At 33.8% G+C, this 26,459-nt stretch overlaps 4 protein-coding genes across 5 annotated transcripts; 3 read left to right on the top strand and 1 right to left on the bottom strand.

The window, feature by feature from the left end:
- Nucleotides 1-188: 188 nt before the first annotated feature.
- On the top strand, nt 189-4,616 carry LOC145611889 (axial regulator YABBY 5-like). Of its 2 annotated transcripts, none has more exons than XM_081667272.1 (7): nt 189-845; nt 1,375-1,518; nt 2,577-2,724; nt 2,859-2,907; nt 3,038-3,113; nt 3,334-3,402; nt 4,274-4,616. In XM_081667272.1, exons 1-7 carry the CDS (start codon nt 750-752, stop codon nt 4,274-4,276), a joined length of 585 nt encoding a protein of 194 aa, XP_081523398.1. In that variant the 5' UTR covers nt 189-749; the 3' UTR covers nt 4,277-4,616. The 2 variants fall into 2 exon arrangements, with proteins under 2 accessions (XP_081523398.1, XP_081523397.1); XM_081667271.1 differs by having other exon boundaries at nt 195-845; nt 4,320-4,616.
- Nucleotides 4,617-12,186: 7,570 nt separating this feature from the next.
- Nucleotides 12,187-20,741, bottom strand: LOC145612512 (nuclear pore complex protein NUP1-like). Its single transcript, XM_081667866.1, has 8 exons — nt 20,417-20,741; nt 17,522-17,592; nt 16,886-17,046; nt 15,982-16,183; nt 14,763-15,071; nt 14,594-14,680; nt 13,583-14,194; nt 12,187-12,957 (listed from the first exon to the last, which is right to left on the bottom strand). The coding sequence occupies exons 1-8, from the start codon at nt 20,643-20,645 to the stop codon at nt 12,412-12,414; spliced, it is 2,217 nt and encodes a 738-aa protein (XP_081523992.1). The 5' UTR covers nt 20,646-20,741; the 3' UTR covers nt 12,187-12,411.
- Nucleotides 20,742-21,497: 756 nt separating this feature from the next.
- LOC145610412 (uncharacterized) lies at nt 21,498-22,586 on the top strand. The gene has a single exon (XM_081665757.1). The coding sequence runs from the start codon at nt 21,498-21,500 to the stop codon at nt 22,584-22,586; it is 1,089 nt and encodes a 362-aa protein (XP_081521883.1).
- Nucleotides 22,587-24,570: 1,984 nt separating this feature from the next.
- Nucleotides 24,571-26,186, top strand: LOC145612451 (equilibrative nucleotide transporter 8-like). The gene is made up of 2 exons (XM_081667819.1): nt 24,571-25,118; nt 25,398-26,186. Exons 1-2 carry the CDS (start codon nt 24,605-24,607, stop codon nt 26,108-26,110), a joined length of 1,227 nt encoding a protein of 408 aa, XP_081523945.1. The 5' UTR covers nt 24,571-24,604; the 3' UTR covers nt 26,111-26,186.
- Nucleotides 26,187-26,459: the final 273 nt, after the last annotated feature.

Genomic DNA, 26,459 nt, shown 5'->3' with positions numbered 1-26,459 from the left:
ATGATCTCATCCACCTATTGTATAGTGGTAAGGAAAGGGGTGAGAGGGACTACACACACAACCTTGTTTCATAATAATAGCCAGCCATACTAACCTGTCCAATTTTATTAATCCTGCCAAAATCATTCATATTTATTATTTACTCGTTTTCTCTAACTCTTCCATTCACGTTAATTTTTTTTTTCTTCTATAAACCGCCCGGTCTGAACCAGCCTAAATATCCAAATCCCGAAAGAATTCCCTTTCTCAACCCCACCATTTTCTTGCTCATAGCCTTCAACACCACTTCTTTCATTTTTTTATAACTTTAATTTTCATATATATAAAAAAAATCACCCAATTTTTTTTTTATTTTTTTATTTTCTTCCCATCTTTATAGAAATAAATAATTGAAGTTCATTTAACATTATTAGCCCTTCCCCTAACTAAGCTAGTGTCTTTTCCTATCAATATTTCTCTCTCTTCCTCATCTTCCGGGCTAAATTTCTCCTTTTATTCAGAGAATTTCTGTTATAAATACAATAATAAGGGCACAAGATTTCTACTGTTGGAGTTATCAACAAGCTAAGTTTTTTTTCTTCTTACAAACCAAAAAAAGAGAATAACCTAGTTAGCTTGCTTCTTCACTCATTCTTTAGCAAATTTTTCTCCTTCGCAAGTTGGGCATTTTTCCCTTCGATTATTCGATACCTTCTATTTACACCATCAGGGTTCGTTTCGTTTCGAATCGACAAAAAAAAGAGAGAGAGATGTCATCAAGCTGTGTGGATCAAGCTGCAGTTGTTCCTCCATCATCTGAACAACTTTGCTACATACCTTGCAACTATTGCAATATTGTTCTTGCGGTTGTTATTTATTATTACTATAATCTCTTCATTTTCTTTATTTTTACTCATTAATTTTTCAAAAAAAAATTAGATTTGGGTTTTTGGAAGATTACTAATCTTTATTTTTATTTTAAAATTGTTGTACGGTATAAGTATAGTCAAGTCTCAATCGTTTATGAGACCATTTTTGGTTCTCCCTTCTTTTGATTTCTTCTTCTTTTGCAGTCAAACAAAAGTCATTCTTTATTTTGATATCTTTTCTCCTACCCTAATCACCAAAATATTTGCAAATCACAATTATATTCTTTCGATTTTCAAATGTGCCCTAAAAAACCCGGTTTGATTAACCTTTTAGGGATAAGACTGTATACATCGTGACAACTGTAATCTCGATTTTAATTATCGTGTTGTCATTAGTATTTTTCTACTCCATATGTAGTTTAAAATTATTTTTTCAAAATAATTATAATAAATTATATTTAGTTAAATTGGTTTTTTTTTTTTTTTGGATGTTGATGATGATGGATCATGTGTGTACATTAAACAGGTGAGTGTTCCATGCAACAACTTGTTCGATATAGTAACCGTCCGTTGCGGGCACTGCACTAATCTATGGTCAGTCAACATGGCCGCGGCCTTCCATTCGCTCTCCACTTCCTGGCAGCAACACCAGCAACTAAACTTTCATCAGGTACTACTCGTACTCACTCTGTCTCTAAAAGTTCACCATCGATCTATTTTAATTTTTTTTTTCTCAATCAAATAACCATTGTCTAAACATGAACTTTTAAGAAGCGAAAAAGTCATTAATTTTGTTGTTAATCTACTAATATACCTAGGGTTTTCAAATTAATATTGTACTGAGTAATAATAAGATTAATAACACATTTCTCAAGCTTGTCTTCAATTTTTTTTTTTTATTTATTTTTTTTATTTTTATGAAAAAATATTTTATATTTGTATTTTTGGGAAGTGGGTGGATTAATAGATAATTTTATTAAAAAATAAAAAAAATTTGATTTGGGGAAGTCTAGGTCTCTTGGGATTTGTTTTTATAGGTATGACCTTTTTGTTGATTTGATTGGTAAAATTTGTTAGATCCTGCAAGTGTTTCTTTCTTCATTTGTAGGCTATAGCACACTCTACATGTACATAGGTCTATTTTTATTAATTAATACTCCTTATTTACCTAAGCTAGTCTATCTCTAACTTTGTACAAAGTATGCTACAATTAAATTATTACAAAAAAATTAAAAAAAATTAATTACATAAACCTTAATTTATAGGGGTGTTTAATTAAGCTTTGCTTAGTTACCCATTTCAAGTTAATTTTCTTCTTGATTTATCCTTATAATTTTCCTTCTTTGATGAGTTACCTTGTTTAATTTGCGTGTCTCCTCGTCTCAAACGTCAAGTTAACACATTTTGTGTCGATGATGACTAGTATGCTCGATAATTACTTGAAAGGATTGAGCCCTATTTTGTTTTTTATAAAGAAATTATTGCGGATAATGTTATTTTTTTTTTTTTTTTTGATTTGATTATACAAAGAGTGTTTACACTTGTCGATTCCTAAACTCTACTACGCCGACATGGATCATCAATTAACATCTTATGTTAAACATGTACTAGTCATATGTTAAGCATATGTTAAACATTGACGATTTTTCTATTATGTTAAAAATGTTTTGTAAATTTATCATCACATTTAATTAATTTCTCTTTCATTAAACTTCATACATGTTTTAGGCACCAAACAATGGAAATATGGGTGAATATAGGATTGACAATTTGGGTTCATCCTCCAAGTGCAACTACACTAACAAAGCAGCAACAACTATGCGAATTTCGCCTCCTACTAGCAATAATTCTGCTGAGGAAAGGATTATTAATCGCCGTAAGATTAATTTTCTTCCATTTAATTTAACACTAATACAACTTTCTAAGTATCTAATTAGTTTTACAACCTTATTTTTGATGATTCAAATCATTAACTAACTTTGATTACAACATTTTTGTTCATGTACTTAGCACCTGAGAAGAGGCAACGCGTACCATCTGCCTACAACCAGTTCATTAAGTAATTAATCGTACACTTAAGATCAAGCTAATACATCATGTACTTGTATGATATATTAAATGTACAAGTATTTAATTTAGTACATTTACCTGTAAAATTAATAAATTTGTTATTTGTGAAATTTATGCAGGGAAGAAATTCAGAGGATCAAGGCTAATAATCCTGATATTAGTCATAGGGAAGCATTCAGTACTGCTGCCAAAAATGTGAGTCCAGCAATATTGTCAATTTATGTACACCTTTTTTTCAACGTCGAACAACTTTGAACATTAATATCTCTCAAAACATATAAAAACTAATAATGTAAAACAATACGAGTACTATTATAGGTCAAAGTTTGATCAAGTTAGTATGACTAACTATGTGAGAAATGTACTTTGGGTAATTATAACTTAATTTGCTTGATTCTTCTTTTGTTATAAACAGTGGGCACATTTTCCTCACATTCATTTTGGGTTGATGCTGGAGACCAACAATCAACCTAAGCTAGATGAGGTAAATTAATTATCTCAATTATTATTTACTTATTTAATCCTGCATTTTTCATTAAATTTACTAATAAGAACAATGTACACGTACTAATTTTAACCATCACCATAAGTCCATAATCATATACTCTATAGTATTTTAACTTTAATTAAAACAACCTTACAAATATAATTTGCGCGTGATACAACATAGAATCCCTAATTTTCTCTAATACGGTGTAATTCTTCTTAGAGAATGTTATATGCAATATTGGGAAGGGGAGAATGAGAGATGAATTTGAACATTTAAAAAAAAAAAAAAGAATTAGATAATGTACTCCCTCCGTCCGTGAAAGAACGACCCATTTAGGTTGATTACGCGGGTATTAAGAAAGTTAAATAAAAAGAAGTAAAAGTATATTGGAAAGATAAATTTACATGGGGTTTGTAAAAAAATAGAGAGCGAAAGTAATAAAATTACATGGAAAATCAAATTTTTATATGGGAAATCTAATTTTGCACAAATATTGTTGCAAATTGGTGGGTGATTTAATGCAAATGGGTCATTCTTTTTGGGACTTAAATTAGGCCAAATGGGTCGTTCTTTCAGGGACGGAGGTAGTATAAAGCTACTTAAATTAATAAATTATACTCGTATATGTAATAGAAAAATGTTCTAGGACTCTAGGAGCAAGCCATTCATTTATTGTCAAGTGTTTAGTTAAGCTCAAAAGTAACAACAAAAACATGGATCATTTATAGTCAAATGTTTAGTAAAGTTGAATGTTCATTTGCTTTTAAAATTTAATTTTCTCCTTATTTAATACTCATATTACTCTTCTTTTGTTGAATGTTGGCATTCATATATAATTAATTTGATTAAGTTTCTTATTATTCAGTGAACCTTCAATTCACTAAAACTCTTTTGGTTGATCGCGATTTTAGGGCTCACAAAAGCATCTCATGCCAAGGACTGCTTTACTAAACAATTGATCGATCTTCCAAAGTACTCAAGAGTGATACATTTTGTGTTCACATAAAGTACATGAAACTAAACTATGTTCTCTAAGAAGAGTAAACTGTTTTTTTTATTTTTTTTTACTACTTTCAAGCTGTTTTGTGTGGGTTATTTCTAAATCTTGTGTTTAATCACATGATCATCATGTCATTAATATGCTAAGTACGTAATATTATTGTAATGCAAATCTCTCCTTATATAAGTAACCGTGTGTTGTTATACTCCTTCCATTGCTAATTGATTGTTTCTATCACATTGACTTTTCATTAAAACTATACAAAATACATGAATATTTGAAATTGATGTCATAAAATATCTATTAAGCGATTGATGAGTCTCCTTCATCGAGCTAAAGCTTCAATTAGGTTTCCAAGCATGACTTCCAAGCTATGGGAGGACCACGGTATTGTCTTCTATATAAGATTAGTAGAATGGAAGAAGTTGGTTGTGGGATCATACATGTTTGTGGGATCATACATGTTTTTGATATCAATGCGTGAACGGAAAAATAGAGGTTGGCGAAACAAAAAAAAATCTAAGAAAAAAGTACTTATACTACTATTTTGATGTATCATGTTATGTATGTTTTTTCGTTTCTTTTTAGATGATACAATTAGTTAATATAAACACGCAAAGTAGGGCAAAGAGAAAGCAAAACGAGTAGAAAAGGTTGTAGTATTGATAAAGGAAGGGTATAATTCGAAATGTATAATAATTAGTTTCTTAATTTATTAAAGTAAGAATATAATTGGAACTATAAAATTGCAAGAATACTGAAAAAAGAAAGGTATACACCATACAAAAAAAAAAATAAAAAAAAAAAAATAAATAAAAATAAAAAAAAAAAAAAAAAAAAAACCATTGAAGAGTATATACTCCGTATGTAACATCTAAAAGGAACAAATGAAGCATACATTAGTTAGTCAAACATAAAAACATTATTAGTGTATACTAATTTTCTAATTGGGAAGACTATTGGTATAATAATACTCTCAATAATGTCTAATTATTAGCCAACAAAAGTAATTTTCTTTATGATATTTACTTGTAATTAGTATATCAATGTCCTAGTTATATTGGTTAGTTGATTTTTAGAATTATTTGTATATACACTACACGTTATGCTAAGTATCGTTGCAATAAAAAAAAAAAAAAAAAAAAAATCAGATTCACCTTCATATATAATCTTAAAACACTTTTAAAGAATATGATGATCAAACTTGTTTATATACATGAAGCCTTAACTTTGAAATGTTCATAGTAAAAATTTGATCCATAAATGACAATAAACTTTGCTGTTGTAAAAAAAAATTTAAAAAAAAAAAAATAAATAAATAAAGAGATGACACCAAACTTAAAATTATTTATGACTTTTAACATTGTACTTGTATTAAGCTACAATTTCTATCTATCCTTAAGTTATGTACAAGATACTTTAATTTGGAGTTGGACCCCATCAACAATTCTTATCAAATATTTTAGGGAAGCCTCCCCACCAAACAACTTCTCAAGCCTCAAGGTCACATTTAGAAAATATATATTCTTCTTTTTTTTTTTTTCACTAGGGCATAAAAAATGTAAGATGATGAGAATAAATAAATAAAGCCAATATAATCGTTCGTTTCAATGAAATTTATTTGAAGGTTATTACACATATTGACATATATATATGTTCCTTTGAAATGATTATTATTGGGAAATATAATAATTTCATGTAATTTAAAAGTCTAAAAACCTTAATTAGTGAGAAGTTTATTTTCTAAGCTAACTAAAATCAATCTTCTTCTTTAGGTTGCTCTCGATAGTCATATTGATTGCCTTTTGCGCCATATATAACACTAGACCTTACCTTGATAGGTCGTACGACATCCAATATTCAGTAAAAAATATCTAATTATCCAAGATTTTCGATCCTTCAACAAAGATCAACTATATGCCACAATTTTTAAATTTTTTTTCTTACACGCCTAAACTAAGAAAAATGAGATATCTATGTATGTAGCACGATGAAATTCAAACATGTACAATCTAATTTGAACTACATATATATACGATGTAAAATTGTAAACCTAAAAAATCATAATTAATAGGCAAAAAAAAAAAAAAATTCATCTAAAAGGTTGTCTATTTGGCTTAGAAGATATCTGAGAAAAAGACTAGTAGTTGAATCCAACATGCATAAAAATACAACTCATAAAATCAATACCTTTGATGATAAAAAGAATTTCATGGACCACATTTCTTTTACTAGCTAGCTATGTATGTACATAATTTTTTTCTGTCTACTCCACCAAAAAAATTGCCCTTTATATTATTGCATTTGTGAGCTCCACTTAAACACTTAAATTATGAGTCAAAGTTTCTATTTCTTTTTCAGCATCACTTTTGCTAGCTAAACCAATCAGAGAATATCCCTCAACATTTATACCTTAAAATTAAAGCCAAAAATGGGAATGGCCTAAACATATTTTATGCACTATATATGTGTGTGTATATCATAACCTCAATGTTATGCTTGAATTTTGTGATAGTAAGATGTAGCTAGTGACAAGATTTTGAACTTAGTGGTCCCAAAAAACAAAGTGTCTGTATATATTATCTGGTGACTCGTTTAACTTCTTTTTATACATCAATAAGATCTGTCACTTATAAATATAAAGCAATGTTATACGTGTATTTTTTTATTATATTATTTTTAAATATGGTGGTGTACCTAATTGGCATCATTTTCTATAAACTTGCGTGCCTATAATCTTAATAAGATGATTGTTAATATAGATCAAAGAATTTGAAGTATTTTCTATTGACCAACTTTCATAAAGATTGAAGTTCCGTATTGAATTCTATTATACCGTGGAATTAAGTTGCATTCATGCACAGTCCAAGTAGAGCATAGCATACCATATATGCTAGTGGGACTAATTTTTGTCTTTTGGTATGTATTTTAAATTTTTAATACAATGAGTGTTGTTATAAACTAATCACAAACTCCCTAAAATAATCCAACTACATATTACACTTCTTACATCACATAAAAATGTCAGCTAAACTAATTAAACAAATTGTCTTGAAGTACATACTGTATTACAACCACCCTTACCATGTCTCAATTCCAAACGGAATCCCTTATTTAAGCTAGGTTAGTCATATCATTACACTATTTCATCGGTTGTAATTGGTACTCTTATGTCACTACTACATTTTTGATCTATTGCAACCCCTAAATCCGTTGCATTATGTGTCAAGTTCCGTTGCATTAGGCCTAATGCCACGGCCATGTACCGTGGTATCTGCTAGCATTGCAATAGGTCTAATGCAGTGACACCTGACACCTAATGCCACTTTATTAATTTAAATATAGTTGTCACTTTATTAATTCAAAAGTATTACGAACGTAGCTATAAACTCCAAATAGATCAAAAAGAAATTATGTCGTTATGGAAACAACCCAATAACTCGTTTTAATTATCCCAGAAAATGGCCTCTCTATCGATCCCACCATGAAAACTATATATCCATGTTCCCCTAGATGTAATGGTGGAGTCATGGGGGGCTAGCAAAATCCATGGCCCCAACTGTTTATTTGTTTATTTTTTGGCATTGCTTAAAGATCGAACAATAACTAGTAGCTATATAGTTAGTTGTAAGTGTTGCAACAAAAGATATAGTTCGTTTGTGATGAGTCGTTAGTTGAAATAATTGCATTGCCACGGTTTCTAAGGCCGTTTATATTATCAAATTAAAACTCCTTATGCACAAGAGATCCCTCCTTCCACACCCCCCCCCCCCCCGCTCGACCCTCTATTGTTTCATTCACTCTTTATTTATAGCCCGTATAACACCCCTACCTATACAGTAAATAAAATGGGACGGATAGAGTATGTTGTAAACTACATACTTGGTAGATATTTCATGTTGAAACGATTTCATTCTTGGTAGATGTGAGACAAAAGGACAAAGGCAAAGAGCAAAGACACTAGAGAAATGAATGCATGCATAAGCATTTATATATAAAATACATAAATCATGCACACTAAAGATGAGTTGAGGACCACCAAAGTAGTATATGTAGCAGCAAGAGTGATAATAAAACATTAAATTGCAGGACTCTCGTTGATCTAGTATATATATATGGATACAGACCTTACAAAAAAGTCTTTGGCTAATAGGTTTAAATATGTTTTCTGTCCTAACCCTTAAAATTGACATGACCATACTACTAATAGCTAGGTCTACTACAAGTATATATATGATCTTGATCTTATATGATAAGATAAATAGATCATGTATATATTTTGCTGCCAACTCACCAGAAACTCATGCACATTTGATTCATTTTGTAATTCAGTGCAGCTAGCTCATGATGTTACCACAACAACAAAATGACAACCTTAATCTCAATCACGGGTTTAGCTATATGAACCAAGATTTTATCTCCAATGATCGTCAACCATGATCCTCTTCCTCCATTCCATATCTCTAAGCTAAGTGCCATGTGGTACGTTGTAGCTCCTCTTAGTCAGTTAAATTAAAGCTATGAGCGAGTAATTTCTTTTCGATATTAAAGATATTAAAAGGTGTTAAATTAAATTTACATGTATTGTGTTCAACTATCGATTTTTCATGTACACTTATATCATGTCATTAGCCACTTAGATTACGTGGCACACTTGCGTATTATGGGATCGATGTCATATAATTAAGATGCACACATATCATACGTAAATTTAAAGGAAGTACGTATTAACACATAGCTCCATCTTATCATGAATTCATGAACGAGATTTGGTGGATTGTAGCACAAATGTTTTAAGGGGAGTTTTGGATATATTATTCGTTTGAATCTGCTATATCGTTAGGCAAAAGAACATTGAATTAAAGACAAGTGTCTGAAAAAATTGCTCATGCTAACTCCTATAAATTCATATGATAGTGATGAATCAATAATGAGGTATATATGATGATATGTATATTGACAAAAAATTTCATAAAACGAGAAGATGAGAAATTAATAACTTGGTGACATTCAAGAATTAAGACGCTAGTACGGAATTCCATGCAGGAAAGGTTATAACGGTTGACTAGCAATCAAATAAAATTTAGTAATGCATATGTTTTAGTTCCATTTGATGATTATTTACCCTTTTTGACTAGCAATCATCTGATATGTGTTAGGCTTGTCCAATAAACAAACAATGGATCAACAAAAATGGAATTTCCCACAAAACTTATATTCCTATATAGGCATACCCTAATTTCAGTAACGAACCCTCCTTGTAAGCTTATTGCTTGGATACTGAACATTTTCAACTCAAACATGTCAAAGTGACTAAGGGGCTCTCCTGATTGACTGAACTGAACATATTGGAGCTGAACTGAGCTGAACTTAATATTTTATGAGAGAGGGAAATTAAGAACTGAACTGAACTTAACTTATTGGAACTGAACTGAACTAAAATGAACTTATTGGAACTGAGCTGAATTGAACTGAAAATAATCTGAGGAGAACAGGCCTTAGTAAGTAATTTCAATGCATTTGTGGCTATAGCCACCAACATGTGACAACCACAAGCTACCTCATACACATATTTCAATCAAGTTCACCAAGTGAAAGACAAATTAATGTTCATTTCATATGCAAACACGTCAATATGAGAAACCAAGAGCACCATTCTTAATATTCTCAAATGCTTGATCACTATAGTCTCTTAATACATTATAGACTTATAGTCATACCACCCTAATGTATTCAACATTATTGAGATAATTATACTACCGTTAAGCTTGTAAGTTACTTCCTCAATCCCCTTTTGTTTACACCATAGATTCACTTTATGTGAGAGCTTTTTGAATCAAATGGTACAAACATTAAGGAACAGAGAGAGTAATTACTATCAGTATTAATATATCCGTGTTAATAAAATATATTAATAAATTAAAGAAAAAAGGAGAAATAAAGAAGGAAAAATACGGCTGAGGGAGCAGAAGAAGGAAGAAGGGGGGTGGGGTTAGAGACAGAGAATCTGAAACATCAAATCAATGTCTGGGGTAACCATTCATTCATATTCATATAATGTCATGTCACTTCTGACTCTTCCTCTGTTTACTCTCTCTCCACCCCCCACTTACTCCGGTGCCAAGATAAAACTATAAAGTTTATGGGTGGACATTATAAATCACATCAATTTTATCAGCACATCCACTTGGTGTTTAGTGTTCACCTAAAGGGATATTTCTTACTAATATAATAATATCTAACACTTCTTTCGTAACATTCTTATAATCAATCACTATTGTAACATAGCTAGTGTTTGGCTCGGATGATTCTGATCAATAGATATGATATGGAGTAATATCTACACTTCTTTCATGATACTCATCACTGTTGAATTATGACTAGTGTTTGGCTCTAGCGATTTTCTAATTGTTCTTTAGTATCCCAACTTTTCCTTCATAATAATACTTCGTATATACATTACATTAATGTAATTGTATATTTTTAGATGCAACAAGGATAATAAGAAAGAAAAGGTTGTGGCAATACACGGTGATTATATGAACATAGCCACATAAGGAAAATGTGCATGCTATGTTTCTGTTCCCAAATTTTCTTTTCTAGTTATTGTTTAGTGTGTAAGATCCCACTTTGTTCATATTATGCCAACACCATCTATATGCGTCACCTTATTCTTTTTTAGTTTGTGGAGTATTAGATATATTACTTTTAAACTATAAACGCCGCAGTATATGTAGAAATTCATATTAATACAAGCTAAGCTTCATAAATTAAGAAACTTATTTGCATCAAAAAAATAAATTAAGAAACTTATGCCCTTTGAATTTAATTTTAATTGTATGCTTATGATTAAATGTATACGTATGCTATCTACCTACAATTCACCTAAATCAATTCTATCTACTCATATTTTGCCTAGCGTGAATTATTCCAATCTATTTATGTGTATGTATTCTAAATTTTTTTAACTTAATAATACGTATAATTTTTTTTAATCTTATATATTATCGATGTAAGGGTAATAACTTTGGTACATCATCCGTACTTAGTCCCACAATGTCACTAGTTTGCCTTCGACCAAATTAAATGCTTCTTTTTAAACAGTCATGTGTTTTGCAAGGATGAAATAGGGCCCTTTGTAAAGGTAACACAAGGATAGGGTTCTTGAGAAAAAGAATTTCTATCTTTAAAAAGGTTCCTCTTTTAATATGCTTCAAAGTAAATTCAGCAACTGTGTGATTTTTAGAGGAGTTACGTGGCTGCTGCTCATGACCAGTACATAGCCCCAGCAAGAGAGAAATGATAGAGAGAAAAGTATACAAGATTTCGAGGGTAAGAAATACGACATAATCAAAATTATAATCTTATTACAAATTTTTATATAAGACCGACTTATCATCATAAGACAATCTCACAAATGCTTCTCCCGTTCTACCATACCTAACAGGCTTATTTTTATTCTTATCGCTCATTTATCAAATTAAAACAAAATGGCCTTAGATGTACCCTATATGAATATATAGTTATTGCATACTTGTAGTACTTGGGTGCATTTTAGGGGTTCTGGGGACAAACAGAGAGAATTTACGGCCATTTGGAAGTGGAAACACTTCGTAAAAAACTTTGGACTTCCTCTTCAAAAGCCAAAGGTTGAAGAGATCCTTCCTTCTAAATCCTCTAATAAAAAGACACGTTCTCGGTTATTGTATATACAAGATCCTTCTTTCTCTAACTCCTGACTTGCATAAAAGGAAAGGGCCAAGGAGTGGGAGCAAGAATTTTGAACTTCAGCTTTCATTAAACAGCAATATATCTGGTCCAACCGATTCTCACATTGTTAATAAAAACGGGGACCAATAAACTGAAAATAGAAAAATAGAAAGGAAAAAAAGAAAGAGAAAATTTGAATAGGATATTGACGTATCAATAATCTACCAAAAGACGGGAGATGAATCGCGCTTAGTCAACAGATGTAGAGAAGAAACCAGTGAGTGAGTCACATACTAACAGCACAAAGCATCAGAGGAGCCTATTGAACCAAAGTTTAGCCTACTTTTTCCTGATCCAAATTTGAACTTTGGGATAGCAGAATCATTAGAAGGGGCAGCATCATCTCCTGCGACCGCAAAGGATAACCTAGGCTTTCCTGACCCAAATTTGAACTTGGGAGCTGAAGCATCATCATTTGGGGTGAAGGCCTTAGTTTTAGATGGGAAGGAAACAACAGGTGGTGCAATAGTTATCTTGTTGGGAGAGTTAGCAGAAGCTTTTGACTGTGGAGGCGAACTCGTCAAGAAAGATGGCATTATAGATGGTGTTGGAGGCTCTGGCTCAGCAGATGTGGTGGAAGACGTATTAAAAGAAAAGGAGAAACCAGAACCAGAAGAAAATGAAGTTCCCATACTAGACTTTTTGATAGCAATGGATTTTAACATTGGCTTTCTGTGCGCATTTTGTGGTTCAGGTCTACCTGAACTGTTTGTGATGACTGCTGCTTTATTTGAGGCATCCATAAGCGGAGATGTCTTTGGTAAATTATTACTGATTACCTGCAAGGTCAAACGGATGGAAATTAGGATTACAGGAAGACTGAAACAAAAATATTGAATTAGATTCAGACCCACAAAAAACATTGCTTCAATACCAACAACTTTGTTCGCAAAAGCTTGATACAACTTCATTTGCTACAGCTCCAAAGATTGACAAATTCATATAAGATAATAGAGATCATGCACGTACCAAGTCACCAACCTGTATTGCACCATCGCACAGCAAACACTATCCCCTCCCATACATTTCATTTACTTTCTTTGTCTCCCACTTTAAGTTTTACAAGGGGGGAGGGGAAGTTATGGCACTAAACAAATCAATCACTAAGAACAAATTTTACTGGGTCACCAGGACACACAATACAGAGGGGACTTGGCAAGATGACTTAGCAGATAGAAACTAAAGCATTCAACTATTTTGTGCATGAGAATAGGAAAAAAAAACCCTCGAGTCATACAGCAGGTCCTCATCATATTTACAATCTACTAAACACAACTGACTCACACAGGAGCAGAAATTATATTTTTACTTTTTTATTACTCCGTAGTATTAAAAATGTAAAAATGGGCAAGAGAGGACACTAACAAATAAATATCAGAACATCTTTCTTAAGAAAATAAGTACCTGCTCTCCACTCCTTTGAAAATCGAAAATATTGAGACTACTACTGGCACCAATGGTAGAACCTCTTTTACCCAGAGATGTTGTAGACCCAAAAATATCTTTTCCAGTACCAGTGACGGTATTAGTTCTTTCCTGCGACACAACATTGTTCTGTCCATTTGTCTGAGCATTCTTTTTTTTGTCAACCGTTACCCCAGGTGTACTTAACAAACTAATGTTTTGAGCAGGTGTAGCCAAAGCAGCAGCAGAAGAGTCCTTCCACGAGGTAGCTAACTTCAACTCCTCTGAATTTTGTTTAATAGTGATTGGTCTATCAATTTGTTCTAATATATGCCTTGCAACTCTACTACTGTGTGGATGAGCACTGTGAACCCCAGCCTCAGGGCTCTTTGCCTTGCTATTCACAGAATTGAAAATAGCGGTACTGGAACTGCCTGGCTCAAAAATTTTCTTAGGTGTAAAATCCAAATTGGATTCTCTTGCAAAAGGACTTCTCTGTGCAGTTCTAAACAATGTAGATCCCCTTGAAGGTGTGTCTGAAGTAAACTTATTGCGCATCCTACGAACAGGACCGCCAGATCCACAAGTATCTTCTGTTTTATTGTTCATAGACTGCACCAAGAAGCATCAACTCAGAAATAAAGATCGTATAAAATTATAAATGAAGCTAAGAAAAAATTGCAAGTTTTTCTAACCCAGGTATTAAAGAATCAAATAAAGAAATACATTGAATCTTGGAGAGTCTAGACTAGCAGTAGCCCATGCAGCAATACGCCAATACAGAACACAGAGGCAGTTTGATATACTACCACAACTGAACTCCACAAAATTGGATGAATAATAGATAATGAAATTTTTTTCTAAAAATCCTGGTGACAATAGTTTATGATGTACAGCCCTCCAAAATCTCAAACCAGCCTCTTTACCTAATTATCTAAAAGGCAGACAATTTGCATATAGTAGAAAGGATTCACTGATGACAATGTTGAAAACTAAATGAAAAAGTGATACCTTCCCATAAACAGGAGTTGCAGTTGGTTGATAGGGTGCAGGTGTAACACTAGGAAATCTCTCATTGTCACCACGTAATGGAGTCACCTGATCCAGCAAGAAAAAAGACTTTAACATCTTTATCAACCACAACAGATCATGTATAGTAGGAAACATTGACCAGACAAACCTTGGACTTGGATTTTGAAAACACAGTCCTTGAATAAGGAGTTCTAGGAAAACTATGAAAGCCAGATCTGTTATTCTGGGTTTGTGGTGTTGAATAATTCAGCTGATTTTGTGTGACAGCACCAGGCCAGCATATTGGTGCTTTCTGCAAAGGAGAGGGCATAGCTGGCTTTGATGAAAAATCACTAGAGAAGCCAAATTTCTCAGATTTTGGCACCAAACTTGTAGGTGTAAAGCCCATTTCAGAAGTTCTGGAACCCATGTAAGCCCGAGCTATATCAACTGGTGAAGCACCAATTTCATCTTGCATCTGCAGAAGTTACAGAAATACCAAATTAACCAAAAACACAAAAACTAGTTTTCCAACTACTGTAAAGTGACAGCAGTCTAAACCTTTTGCGGTCAATAAGATGCCAACTTGATGACCTTTTGACAAAGATTTCATTTGCCCATTGTAGCTGTGAGCTAATATGCCAACATATTCTGGCATGTCAGCAAAGATAAATTACAAAGCAAATAATACAACATAAGACAATCCCCAAAGAGAAAAGGGTACAATTGCAATCCAAACATGCTTCAACTCTTCAAGTATAGGATACAAAAGATTGCATTACAATTATAGAAGGACAAAATTTTCCCGAGAACCAACTTTTTTGTACCAAAAAAAAAAAAAAAAAAAAAAAACCCTTTAACTACAGTGAATTTAGAGGAATGCTTCATGCATATGGAAAACAGTATAAAAGTTTTCAATTGGAAGATGTAGGTAACAATAAATGTTAACATTAGAAATTGATAATCCCACAATGCGACCCAGATACCTTCATGAGATAAGTGTTTTATGATAGCAGTGGATCATGTATAAGATTTACTCACATGAAGGTAAAGCAAGGAAAAGTAGTCATAACAAGGCATTGATTTAAGGGAATAATTAATCGCATCCAATGTACATCACAAGAAACAGCATACTCAGTCTTATACTCGAATATATCATGTTGCTGATATCAAGTAACTAATTTTTTTTATATTCAAAGCTTATAATGCACTGTCAAAAACTCAGAACCTCATTAAGATTTCAGAAACATTGCGGTTAGCATGTAACATAATGCATATCAAGATAAACAGTTTCATTATCAGACCAAAGCTACGTATAGCCTTATAGGAGGAAGATTGTACATAAAATTAATGCTTGTACGAATTGGGAAGCAATGTGTTTCACTCACAGAAGGCCATGAAAGAGAAGTTGAAGTTGCCAATTGAAATCTATTCATATCTTCGTCCTCATCTACATATGTTTTTAGCCTCCCACTAGAAGTTTCCGCCTTTTCAACTTCATTTCGTCCACTAATCTCAGGTGTTTTTCTACCTTGCTCAGCATCAACTACTTTGGAATGTAGTATTTTCATCAAATGATCAATGTCCTCCCTGCAAGTTAATAAAAAACAATTAGGAATAGACAACTGATAACAGGGCAGAGTCTAGTACGTGACAATCTCACAATAAATTGATGACACATGGGAAACTTACTTTTTTAAGGTAATTTATTATTACCAGCATCCCATAATGAACTTCACAAAAAAGAGAGAATTCCATTTTATACTAACTTTTCCCATTTCTCTCCTTATCCCATCAAATAGGTCTAATCTCTGACACTACAAATAAAATGTTGCAAAGAGCCAAAGAGTGCATATTCAACCTAGCAGCAAGCCCAGCAACTATTACCTCTCCAAAGAAAAGGAAGAATATTCAAGAAGACAGAGATTGGTGATACTAACATACAATTAATAACAGGAACAATTTTCAACCAGATGTTGATGGTTCAGAATACTGCATTACAAAAAGAAGGGAATTGAGCAACAAGAGGTATTCATATATGATATATTATGGTTAACTCATGAACCTTGCAGATTAAGAGACCACTATCCAGACATGAACAAAGATAACTATCCAGACATGAGCCACATATGTACCAAGAATCAAGCCATTAACATTGTGAATACAGAGAACATTAACTACTGCAGAGCATTATGTACCTCCAAATCCTAGAACACTTTGAAAAATAAACTTAAAAAAAAAAAATAAATAAATAAAAATAAAAAAATAAAAAAAAACAAAAAAAACACTCACTTAGAGAATGTCTTCCCTTTGATAATCTGCTCAATGTCAGGTACTTCACCGCCTGAACAGCCTCCACTTTTATCTAGTCCATCTTCATCAGTAATGTCAAGCTTTGATTTCCCGTTGACTTCGCTGGGGCCAACCCCAACAGTTGATTTGGGAACAACATGCTGAAAATTTATATTTGCAGACAACAGAGACAAAACACAGTAAAGCTCATATAAAGGAGTTAAGGAGGTAAGAAAACTCAAAATAATTTCACATTTCAAGGCTCAACATATCTTTAATTTATTATAAAAGGTTCACAATCTTCATATTTTGACAATAGACATTAAGATTATAACAGGTTCACAATCTTCAAGCTTTCATTTACAACATGGGGATGATAAGCTTACAATAATTGAACCACCACTATAGCAGGTGTCCAAAAGGCCAAATAACTAACTTTCTCTCCACACACCCACACACACACAAACGAATAAGAATAATACAAGTATAATAGTCAATCTTACAAAGTTAAGTTCTATATTAAAGTTCAGAATCAGTCATAACCATGTGGCACAGACACGTGTGACTTTTGATAGCAGAAGACATATATGTATAAGAACAAATGCAAAAGATTTACAAAAAGAATGCAAGTCTTACATTCACTAAACAATTCTCTTTAAAATCTTCAACTTCTTTTTCTTCCTCTGTTTGCCCCTCATCAGCTACATCTGGGAAAAAATAATCATTAGGAAATATAATGGGATGTAAAAATACTTAAGAGCACAAGTCTAAAACAAAAATCAAGCATACAAAGTGAAATTTATACATATAATAGAAAAGAAATATTTTATTAAGAGATAGGCAGATGGGGAGTAGAGAGAAAAGTAAAAATCCAGCAGATTGATAAAGAATTCAACCAAAACTAACAGTATATCAAACACCACGTACCAAAGTTCACATTTATTGTGAGCTATTGATTTTAAATAAAAAAAAAAAATCCATGTTCTTATATTTCTTCTCCATTCTTTACTAACGAAGATCCCTTCATTAAAACTCTCACAACTAATTATCTGAATCTCTTTTAATCCAATGGCATCAGATAAGAAATAAACTCACAAGTTGTTAAATTATATGCTGATTCTCGGCCTCTCAATACAATGGAATTATGTCAAGGCCTTTTGTGACATGAAGACCAACGAAAAGGATATTCAGTTACAAAATCGTGGAGCCGTTAAAAGTTGTTCTGTAGCGTATGATTTAGATCAAAGTGACAACCGTTTCAAACCTTATGCTAATGTATAAGCCATAATTATCCAAAATTTAAGGTAGTTTTGCAGAGAAATAATAATATATAGACAAAACAGATTCATAATGCTTAATTTTTATGATTGTGAATTTTTATTTCTTGGAAAATAATGATGGTTTAACAAGGTATACTTGAACCTATAAATTTATATAGGATTATAGGCTCAAGAACTCTGCAATTACAATGATAAGGTAAAGTTTTGTAATTTGTCAATTTATGCTGAGATGGCTGCAACGCTTGAATCCAGTTTTACAACACAGATTTATTATCAATGTTCAAAACTATTGAGGGAGTGTTTGGTTCAGCCGTATTTAAAAATGATTTTTGGTCCAATAATTTTTTTTATTTTGATACCTAGAAGGATCCAACTTCCAAACCTTGATACCTTCAAAGTATCGGGTTCTTATACTTTGGTGGGTAGGAGGGTAAGAGCTAAACTCATGAATCAGGAATCAATTTGAGAGAGAGAGGAGAGAGAGAGAGAGAATCAAAAACCAAAAACTATTCACTACTCTTTCAAGTCTTCTTTCCTCCCCTATCAACCCCCTTTGACCAAAAGGGAAGGACTTGGAAATATGAACATCAACCATGGCATTTTCCTAGCCAAAAAAAAGGGGAACTAAATATAACTCATTTTTCATGCTTTAATAATCACCAATTTAGACTATAAAATATGAACTCTGGCCATTGAAGATTCAAAACTGAAACGCTTGAACGACAAACTCGCCAATTTAAGGCGAAAAAGTGAGTCTTGATGGTCGTTTGAAGAAGTGTGTTTTTATTTTTATTTTTTTGGAGTAAGACAGCATTTTGTTGGAGCCTTGGAGGAGCAGCAACAACACAATCAACAATTGTGTTCATGGAGGAAGGGAGGTGGAGAAGAGGAGAAGAGGAAAGGCTGATGGAGCATAAGTAAAATGTAAATTATTTTCATAGGATAATGAGTTTCAAATTCTGTTTTATGAACCAAACTTCTAATTTAGGTTTGGGTTCGTATGTAGCTATCAATCATTGCAAACCAATGGGTTTAATACCTAACCCTACACTTGATTCCACTCATTCCAGAGTTAAACCAAAAACCTCCTAGCACTACTTCGTGCCTTTTACAATTTTGGCACTGCTTCCCTATGGAGTATCACAACAATAACATCTACACCACCACCACAACGATGCTGAATTTAATAAAAAATATTATATATAGGGTTGGCGATAGTGTATCATGTCAAATCAAAGAATTATTTCTCTTGGCTAGACTCAACTATAAGCACTGCTTGACCCAGCATCACTCTTATTCTGGAGAACATTTATAAAACAATCCAATCCAAGGTACATACACACCATTACTGCCTCTTAGAATAAGCAGTCACTAACTCCTCCACCAACATGCACCAATGAAGAACTGGCCAACACGCACTCCAGCTCCCACACAATAAATCATCACTACTAATGTTACGACACAGCAAAGAATGCCACATAAACATCTCACTTAGCTATGACACATGCCGCAATTTCTAAGACCCTTACTCCAAAGCACCTCCAAACAGCAGCCACCCCACCCATGTATAAATTTCAAAAACTCAAATTGCAACCAAATAGCAAGTCAAGTTCGTGATATATTGCAAATTCAAAACTACACAAGGGGTTCGATGGGACATGAACTACAAACCACTACGATCATACTTACCTAGCAATAAAAGTTCTCTAGCAACCAGTACGTTCAAGCTTCAAACTATAAACCCACAACCTATAGGTATTGGACACGAGTACTAGAGTTCGAGTAACATAGCCTAAGGCGGCAATACTATAATAGCAGCCTAATCTTAATTTCTAGCATTCAGTCAGCATTCAGCAATAACTCAATCACCCAACTTGCATTTTGAATCAACCTCACTATTAATCTCATACACACAAACCCACGTATTAGATAATTAAAAACTACCCCCTTTCATTGATTGCTTAATTACTTAATAATAAATGAAAAATAGACCAAAAAAAAAAAGATAATTAAAAAGTACCCTTTCATTGATTGCTTAATTACTTAAAAATAAATGAAAAATAGACCAAAAATTAATCAACAACTCTTTAAACTAAACATAACAATATATGATTGATAGAATTTGGAATACGAACAACAAACCCTAAGTATAAACACCAACAAATTAACATTAAATTTCCAATAGAAAACAGAAATTGAAAACCACAATTAAAACCCTAGAATATCAATTAATGGAGGAGAGAGAGAGTACCGGTTTCAATGGAGGAAGGAGCAGGAGAGAAGAGAGAAGGGAGGCCAGAGAAGAGGCGTTTAGCGGGGTCCACAAACCTCGAAATCCAACGGCTAGTACGAGGTGGTCGATCGTACGGTGTTGCCGGTGGTTTTCTCTCTCTTCGAAGTTTTCCGCCGCCGCCTCTCTCACCTTCTCCGCCGTATAACTCCGGCGCCGTCGCAGAGGAGGGTTCTCCGGCGTCTGCCATTCGGGAATTTTTGAAAAGGTAGGAGAGTTTTAGAGTGTGAGGATTATGTTAGTCAACATCAATTTTGACTATTTGTAGGATAAAAGAGAAAAACAATTTTATCTCATAGTACGTATAAAACAATTTTATCTCATACGTATATAGTAGTACTGTAGTACTATGAAATTGGTTTTTTTTTTTTTCATGGAAATTTAATTATTATATTTTTCGCAAATGTATGGACAGAGTACAAAGTATTAAGTTATGAGATGAGATTAATTGAATGTGGTCCATTTGAGTTTTAAATATGCTCAAGTCAATAAATAATCGGTTCAGGTTGTGTTTAGGTCTAGTTTAAAATGGGTCATTTTGGGTTAGGATGACTTTAAGGTAGAAATTTCTTGTCAAGTTCTAATCAAGTCGAGCTCAAATCATGTCATCATAAGTTGAGTTGAGATTTACACAATATTTCGAGTTGGGTTTGAATAAGGTCATTACTGGCTAGTGCGTTATACAAACAATATTCTTATTCAACCGATAAAATTTTATTTCAAGACAAGCCTTATAAATCGTGGTAGTATTTTTTTAGTGTTAATTGTCTTAATACCTACATCTATGAAAACACTAAAGTTTTCTTTGAAAAAAAATTCTCTTTGAAAGTTTTTCTCCTAATTTATAGTAAATTGATAGAAATTCTCATTATGCCTCAAGAATAGGAAAAAATTGTGATCCTAATTTCCTCCTTAATTAACTCATCCTCCAATAACTCTCATTCCCCCATTTCAACACTTGAAATTTCTACCCCCTAACACATTCCATAACATTTCTCCACCAAACAACAAACCATACCACATCAAAATCAAAACCAAAATTATGTCAACCTCCCCCAACTCCCATCCCACCTCCCCTTCCTCCACCACATCCTCCCCAACACACCCTCCACCCATCTCCGTCTCCTCCACCACGACCGCCACACTAACCACGTCTTCCACCTCCTCCCCAACTAAGGTGCAAGCCGCCCTCGATTCCTTAACCACAATCCTCCCTACCCCTCCCTCCTCCCTCTCCCCCACCACCACCACCACCTCACCCTCGGCCTTCGTCCTCTTCACTTCCCCTGAAATCACCTCCCAAATCTCCTCCTTACTCCGCCACCCTTCCTCAGGGTCCGGTGACAACCACCTTTGTCGTTGGCTCTACGACACATTCCACTCCTCCGACCCATCCCTCCAACTCATTGTCCTACGCTTTGTCCCTCTTATATCAGGCCTCTACCTCACCCGCATCACTCGTCGTACACGCCAACCCTTAGCCGGTTTCGAGGCCATCCTCCTAGCCCTCTACGCACACGAAACCACCTCTCGAAACAACCACCCCATCACCGTAACAATCCCTGACCTCTCCCACCCTAGCATCTACCACGAAAGCTCGTCCCCTCAACGTAACAACTCCACTGACCTCAACATTGCCGTCGTCTCTTCCTCCCTCGAACCCCACGGCACCATACGATCCACTCGTAGGGCGAGGATAGTAGGTGTCGCCCTAGAGTTATTTTTTAGCAAGATTTGTGTCATGCCTACAAAGTCTAAACTCGATTTTTGCGAGTTCTTGTACCAATGGGCCGGATCACATAACAACAACAACGACAACAACAACAACGACAATGACAACAATGACGAGGACGAAGACGGGCAAGGGAGGATATTACTACCGTGGGAGTTGTTAGGGCCGTGTATAAGAATACTAGGACATTGTTTGTTAGGAAGAGAAAAGGAAGAAGAGTTATTGTTACGTGAAAAAGGATATAGGGCATGTAAAAGCTTGTATAATAGGGTTATGCATGATGTTAATCCTAAAGCAATTTTGGCTGTTGGTTGTTTGTTAAGACTTGTTAATATGGAGAAAGAGTTAGATGAGGTTGATTATACTGAGATTCATACCACTAGGGTTATTTCCATTTAATTTGTAGTTTTTTTTTTCCTTTATTATTATGACGATGTTTCGGTTTTTAAATAAATATATAAAATGATTCATAATCTTTACTAGTGTACGTAACATTTACAGTGGCAACTAAAAAAGAATTTTAAAGTACGTACCCCCTTTCTGTATATATATGACAATGTCACAAATGATATATAATACAAAGTACTTTATGTCGGTGGAATCATGCAAGTATAGAGGAGGCCGCAAGGACAACGGTATGATATTTGACAAATACTCCCTTTATTCCTTATTGTTCTCACCATTTGACCTAAAAATCTCTCATAAAAAATGGGCTCATGGTGCAAACAAAAAAGGACTGGGGGAATATATTGTTTGATAAATTAGTCAACGTCAAAGACATCAATATCATGCACAAATGGTGTATCGTGAATGTCTCTAATCTCTAATACGAAGTAGCTATTTTCCATCTATATACCTTCAGCCTTTCTACAAGATAGTCAATAATGACTATTATTGTTAGGGGTAGCAAAAGCCTATTTGTAAGGAGATAAACTCTCTTTAAGATAACTTTGTAGTACCTTGACATGACCTTGATCAAATATTCCCACCTCATTTGATTTCTAAAGTAGTACTAGTAGTTCTAAAAAATATCATAATTAGAGGCCATGATTAAAGGAAGAACATAGGTCATTTCAGAGTTATTTTAGACCCGATAATCAATTTGTAATCATATTTGTTTTTTTTTTGTTCAAATGAGCCATAAGGTCATTATATATTTAAACAAATAGAAATCGCGGAATACTTAAATTTATAACATATCATACGTTATACGTAGTCGATCTTATTAAGAATATCAATCAAAAGTAAATGAGGACGGAAGATATGAACTTGTGACATATCGTACAACATAGTTAAGGCCTGTTCATATTTACTTAATTTCAGTTCAGTTCAGCTCCAATCAGTTCAGTTTAGTTCAACTCCCAATTTCCCTCTCTCATAAGATATTCATTTCAGCTCAATTCAGTTCAGTTCAGTTCAGTTCAGCTCAAATCAATTCAGTTCAGTTCAATTCAGCTCAGCTCAGCTTAGTTCAGTAAATGTGAACAGGCCATTAGTCGATCTCATCAAAACATATCAAAATAACTACAGACAGAATAAAGGTGCTCAATAATTGTAGACACAAAAAATTCTTGGTGTGAATGTGAACTTATGGATTTGGACCAAAATGTTCTTATGATCATCTACTATAACTTTGTACCATATTAGTCAGGAATATCGCAAGCAAGGGTATTTCTAATATCGCCCATTCATTGGCTGACCCCACTTAAGGAAAATAAAAAAAGGCATTGAACCATAGTTCATACTCCATAACAATATAACATAGGTCCATAGGCATAAGCCTATAACGAATTTCTCAAAATCCATCAATCAATTCTTAGAATTGAAATCACTAGAGCTGTCGACCAGCTATATTGGCCAGCCAACTTGGCGAATATTTGCTACTCTATACTTTCTTACAAACTACTCCGCAAGTTAAAGGTGTGCCGTTATGGATGTCAATTATCTTAGTTGATTAAAGTTATGACATCAAATTTTGTCTATATCATTGCACTTGTGACTCTCTCTATTTCGTACTTATTACATCTAACTATATATGGTTAGACTGCCTCCTTAAATCCTTGTGTATAATACCGAAATTACAAGTACCGGCAATTTAAATCTTAGTTATTATGCTAGCGTGACGTCTAGCTTAGGTAACACATATACTTGTAACTCATAAAGATATCTTATGTTTGTCTACCATCAATTTAGTCATTATAATTTTGGTGTCAATTTTCCATTTTGTGCTTTATGCCAGTACTCGTGTCCAATCCCTGTCCAGCCTAGGACCTAGCAGTATCAAATATCATTCCATTAATATACATAATATATACTTAAATGATCATAAGTTCATCACTTTCACCTTCAAGCTAAGTCAAGAAAGTAATATAAACAACTTAGAATAGAAAAGAGACAAGCCAAAAAAAAAAAAAAAAATGGAAGCTATGAAGAATGCTGAAGTAGTGCAAACAAGTGAGGCAACAAGGGACACTTACAAAATAGCATATATTCTACATTTCTTCCTAGGAGCCGGCAATCTTCTTCCATGGAACGCGTTCATCACAGCCATTGATTACTTCGCGTATCGATACCCATCAAAGCACGTCGAAAGAGTCTTCTCAGTGGCTTACATGACTTCCTCACTACTCGTCTTGTTACTGATGATAAAGGGCCAAGGAAGCAGCATGAGAAGTAAAGTTAGCTTTAGACTAAAAATGAATGTTGGCTTCTCCATGTTTGTTCTGTCTTTAATGGTAACTCCAACTATTGATTGGGCTAAAGGGTCGACGTCCAAGAAGTGGAAGTCTGATGGAAGCTTCATCGCGACTGTGGTATCTGTGGTGGTGTGTGGTTTTGCTGATGGGCTGATCGGCGGAAGCTTGATAGGTTCTGCAGGGAAGTTGCCCAAGGAGTATATGCAGGCAGTTTTTGCTGGAACTGCTTCCTCAGGTTATATTTTATTCCATCTCTCTTCCTTAGATAGTAGATATAGAAAAGAATAATCTATTTTTTCTTTTGTACAATGTAATTTGGAGACTCTAAACATGGAAAAAAGAGAAAACAGATGCAAATTAAAAGTTATAGTTAACAGAATCTGTTCTCAAAGACTGCTTCCAAGAATGGAAACAGGGTTAGTTAACCCACAAATATAAAATAGTTATAGTGAAACTTATAACACATCATATACTTCATATATAATTACATATATATATATATATATATGTGCAGGGGTTCTAGTTTCTGTACTGAGGATCATAACAAAGGCATCGCTCCCTGAGAATCCGCGAGGAAAGCAAACAAGTGCGCATTTCTACTTCATTGTGAGCGCCATCATCGTGGTAGTCTGCACAATCTGCAGCAACCTGCTGTTCAGACTCCCAGTAATGCAAGAGCATTGCAACAAGCAACTATCTCAACAACACATTCACGATCCTACAACTTATAAGCCTAAACTTTCTGACATTGCCAAGAAAATCCTACATCCCTCAATAGGAATACTATCAATTTATGTTGTCACTCTATCGATTTTCCCTGGATTCATTTCAGATGATAATCATAAATCCGAGCTGCTTAAAGACTGGTACCCGATTTTGCTAATCATGGTCTACAATTTTTCAGACTTAGCCGGAAAATCCTTTACTGCTTTGTTGATTCCAAGCAACATAACTAGAGTGACATGGGCATGTTTGGCAAGAGTCGTGTTTTACCCTGCTTTCAGAGCAAATCTTCATGGACCTAGGTGGCTAAAGAGTGAAGTTTTTACAGTGTTGCTGACATTTTTGCTTGGTATAAGTAATGGCTATCTAACAAGTACCCTTATGATTCTTACTCCGAAATCCGTGAGCTCGTTGGAGGCAGAAACTGCTGCTGTTGTCATGGCCATGGCTCTTGGTGTTGGCTTGGTTGTAGGTTCAATTCTTGGTTGGCTATGGATCATATGATAAATGATCTCTTGCTGTGTTGGCCCTAGATCATATTATAATCTAGTGTATAATATGTATCAGGTTTTTTGTACCAAATTATGCATACCTTGTCTTACATTGTTGTAGAAATGTCAACGAGTATCAGCTTGTTACATTTCCTTTATTTTCTTTATTCATCAATTAGTTAGATTTACTATCTCTGTTTTTCCTAACTCACTCTTATTTTATTTCATACCTACCAAACTCCCTTTACTATCTTACCCTATATTACTTAATTTTCTTGAAAATCCATTACTTGATGAACTTGTAACACAAAGTATGCGAGAGCAAAATGAAAAACAAAGAAGAAAAAATACTGCTCGATTCA

The sequence above is a fragment of the Chenopodium album genome, chromosome 24, assembly GCF_948465745.1.
Source record: "Chenopodium album chromosome 24, dcCheAlbu1.1, whole genome shotgun sequence".
Classification (NCBI taxonomy): Eukaryota; Viridiplantae; Streptophyta; class Magnoliopsida; order Caryophyllales; family Amaranthaceae; genus Chenopodium; species Chenopodium album.
This window is presented reverse-complemented; position numbering and strand designations above follow the sequence as displayed.

Bases quoted from the DNA above. Each gene is read 5' to 3' on its own strand.
- LOC145611889 (XM_081667271.1), top strand. From the start codon at position 750: ATGTCATCAAGCTGTGTGGATCAAGCTGCAGTTGTTCCTCCATCATCT. The intron at 1,519-2,576 runs GTACTACTCGTA...TACATGTTTTAG, and splicing joins AGCAACTAAACTTTCATCAG to GCACCAAACAATGGAAATAT. The intron at 3,403-4,319 runs GTAAATTAATTA...TCGCGATTTTAG, and splicing joins ATCAACCTAAGCTAGATGAG to GGCTCACAAAAGCATCTCAT.
- LOC145612451 (XM_081667819.1), top strand. From the start codon at position 24,605: ATGGAAGCTATGAAGAATGCTGAAGTAGTGCAAACAAGTGAGGCAACA. The intron at 25,119-25,397 runs GTTATATTTTAT...ATATATGTGCAG, and splicing joins TGCTGGAACTGCTTCCTCAG to GGGTTCTAGTTTCTGTACTG.
- LOC145610412 (XM_081665757.1), top strand. From the start codon at position 21,498: ATGTCAACCTCCCCCAACTCCCATCCCACCTCCCCTTCCTCCACCACA.
- LOC145612512 (XM_081667866.1), bottom strand. From the start codon at position 20,645: ATGGCAGACGCCGGAGAACCCTCCTCTGCGACGGCGCCGGAGTTATAC. The intron at 15,072-15,981 runs GTGAGTGAAACA...TAACTTCTGCAG, and splicing joins CTTCTCTTTCATGGCCTTCT to ATGCAAGATGAAATTGGTGC. The intron at 14,681-14,762 runs GTTTGTCTGGTC...TTGCTGGATCAG, and splicing joins TTTCAAAATCCAAGTCCAAG to GTGACTCCATTACGTGGTGA.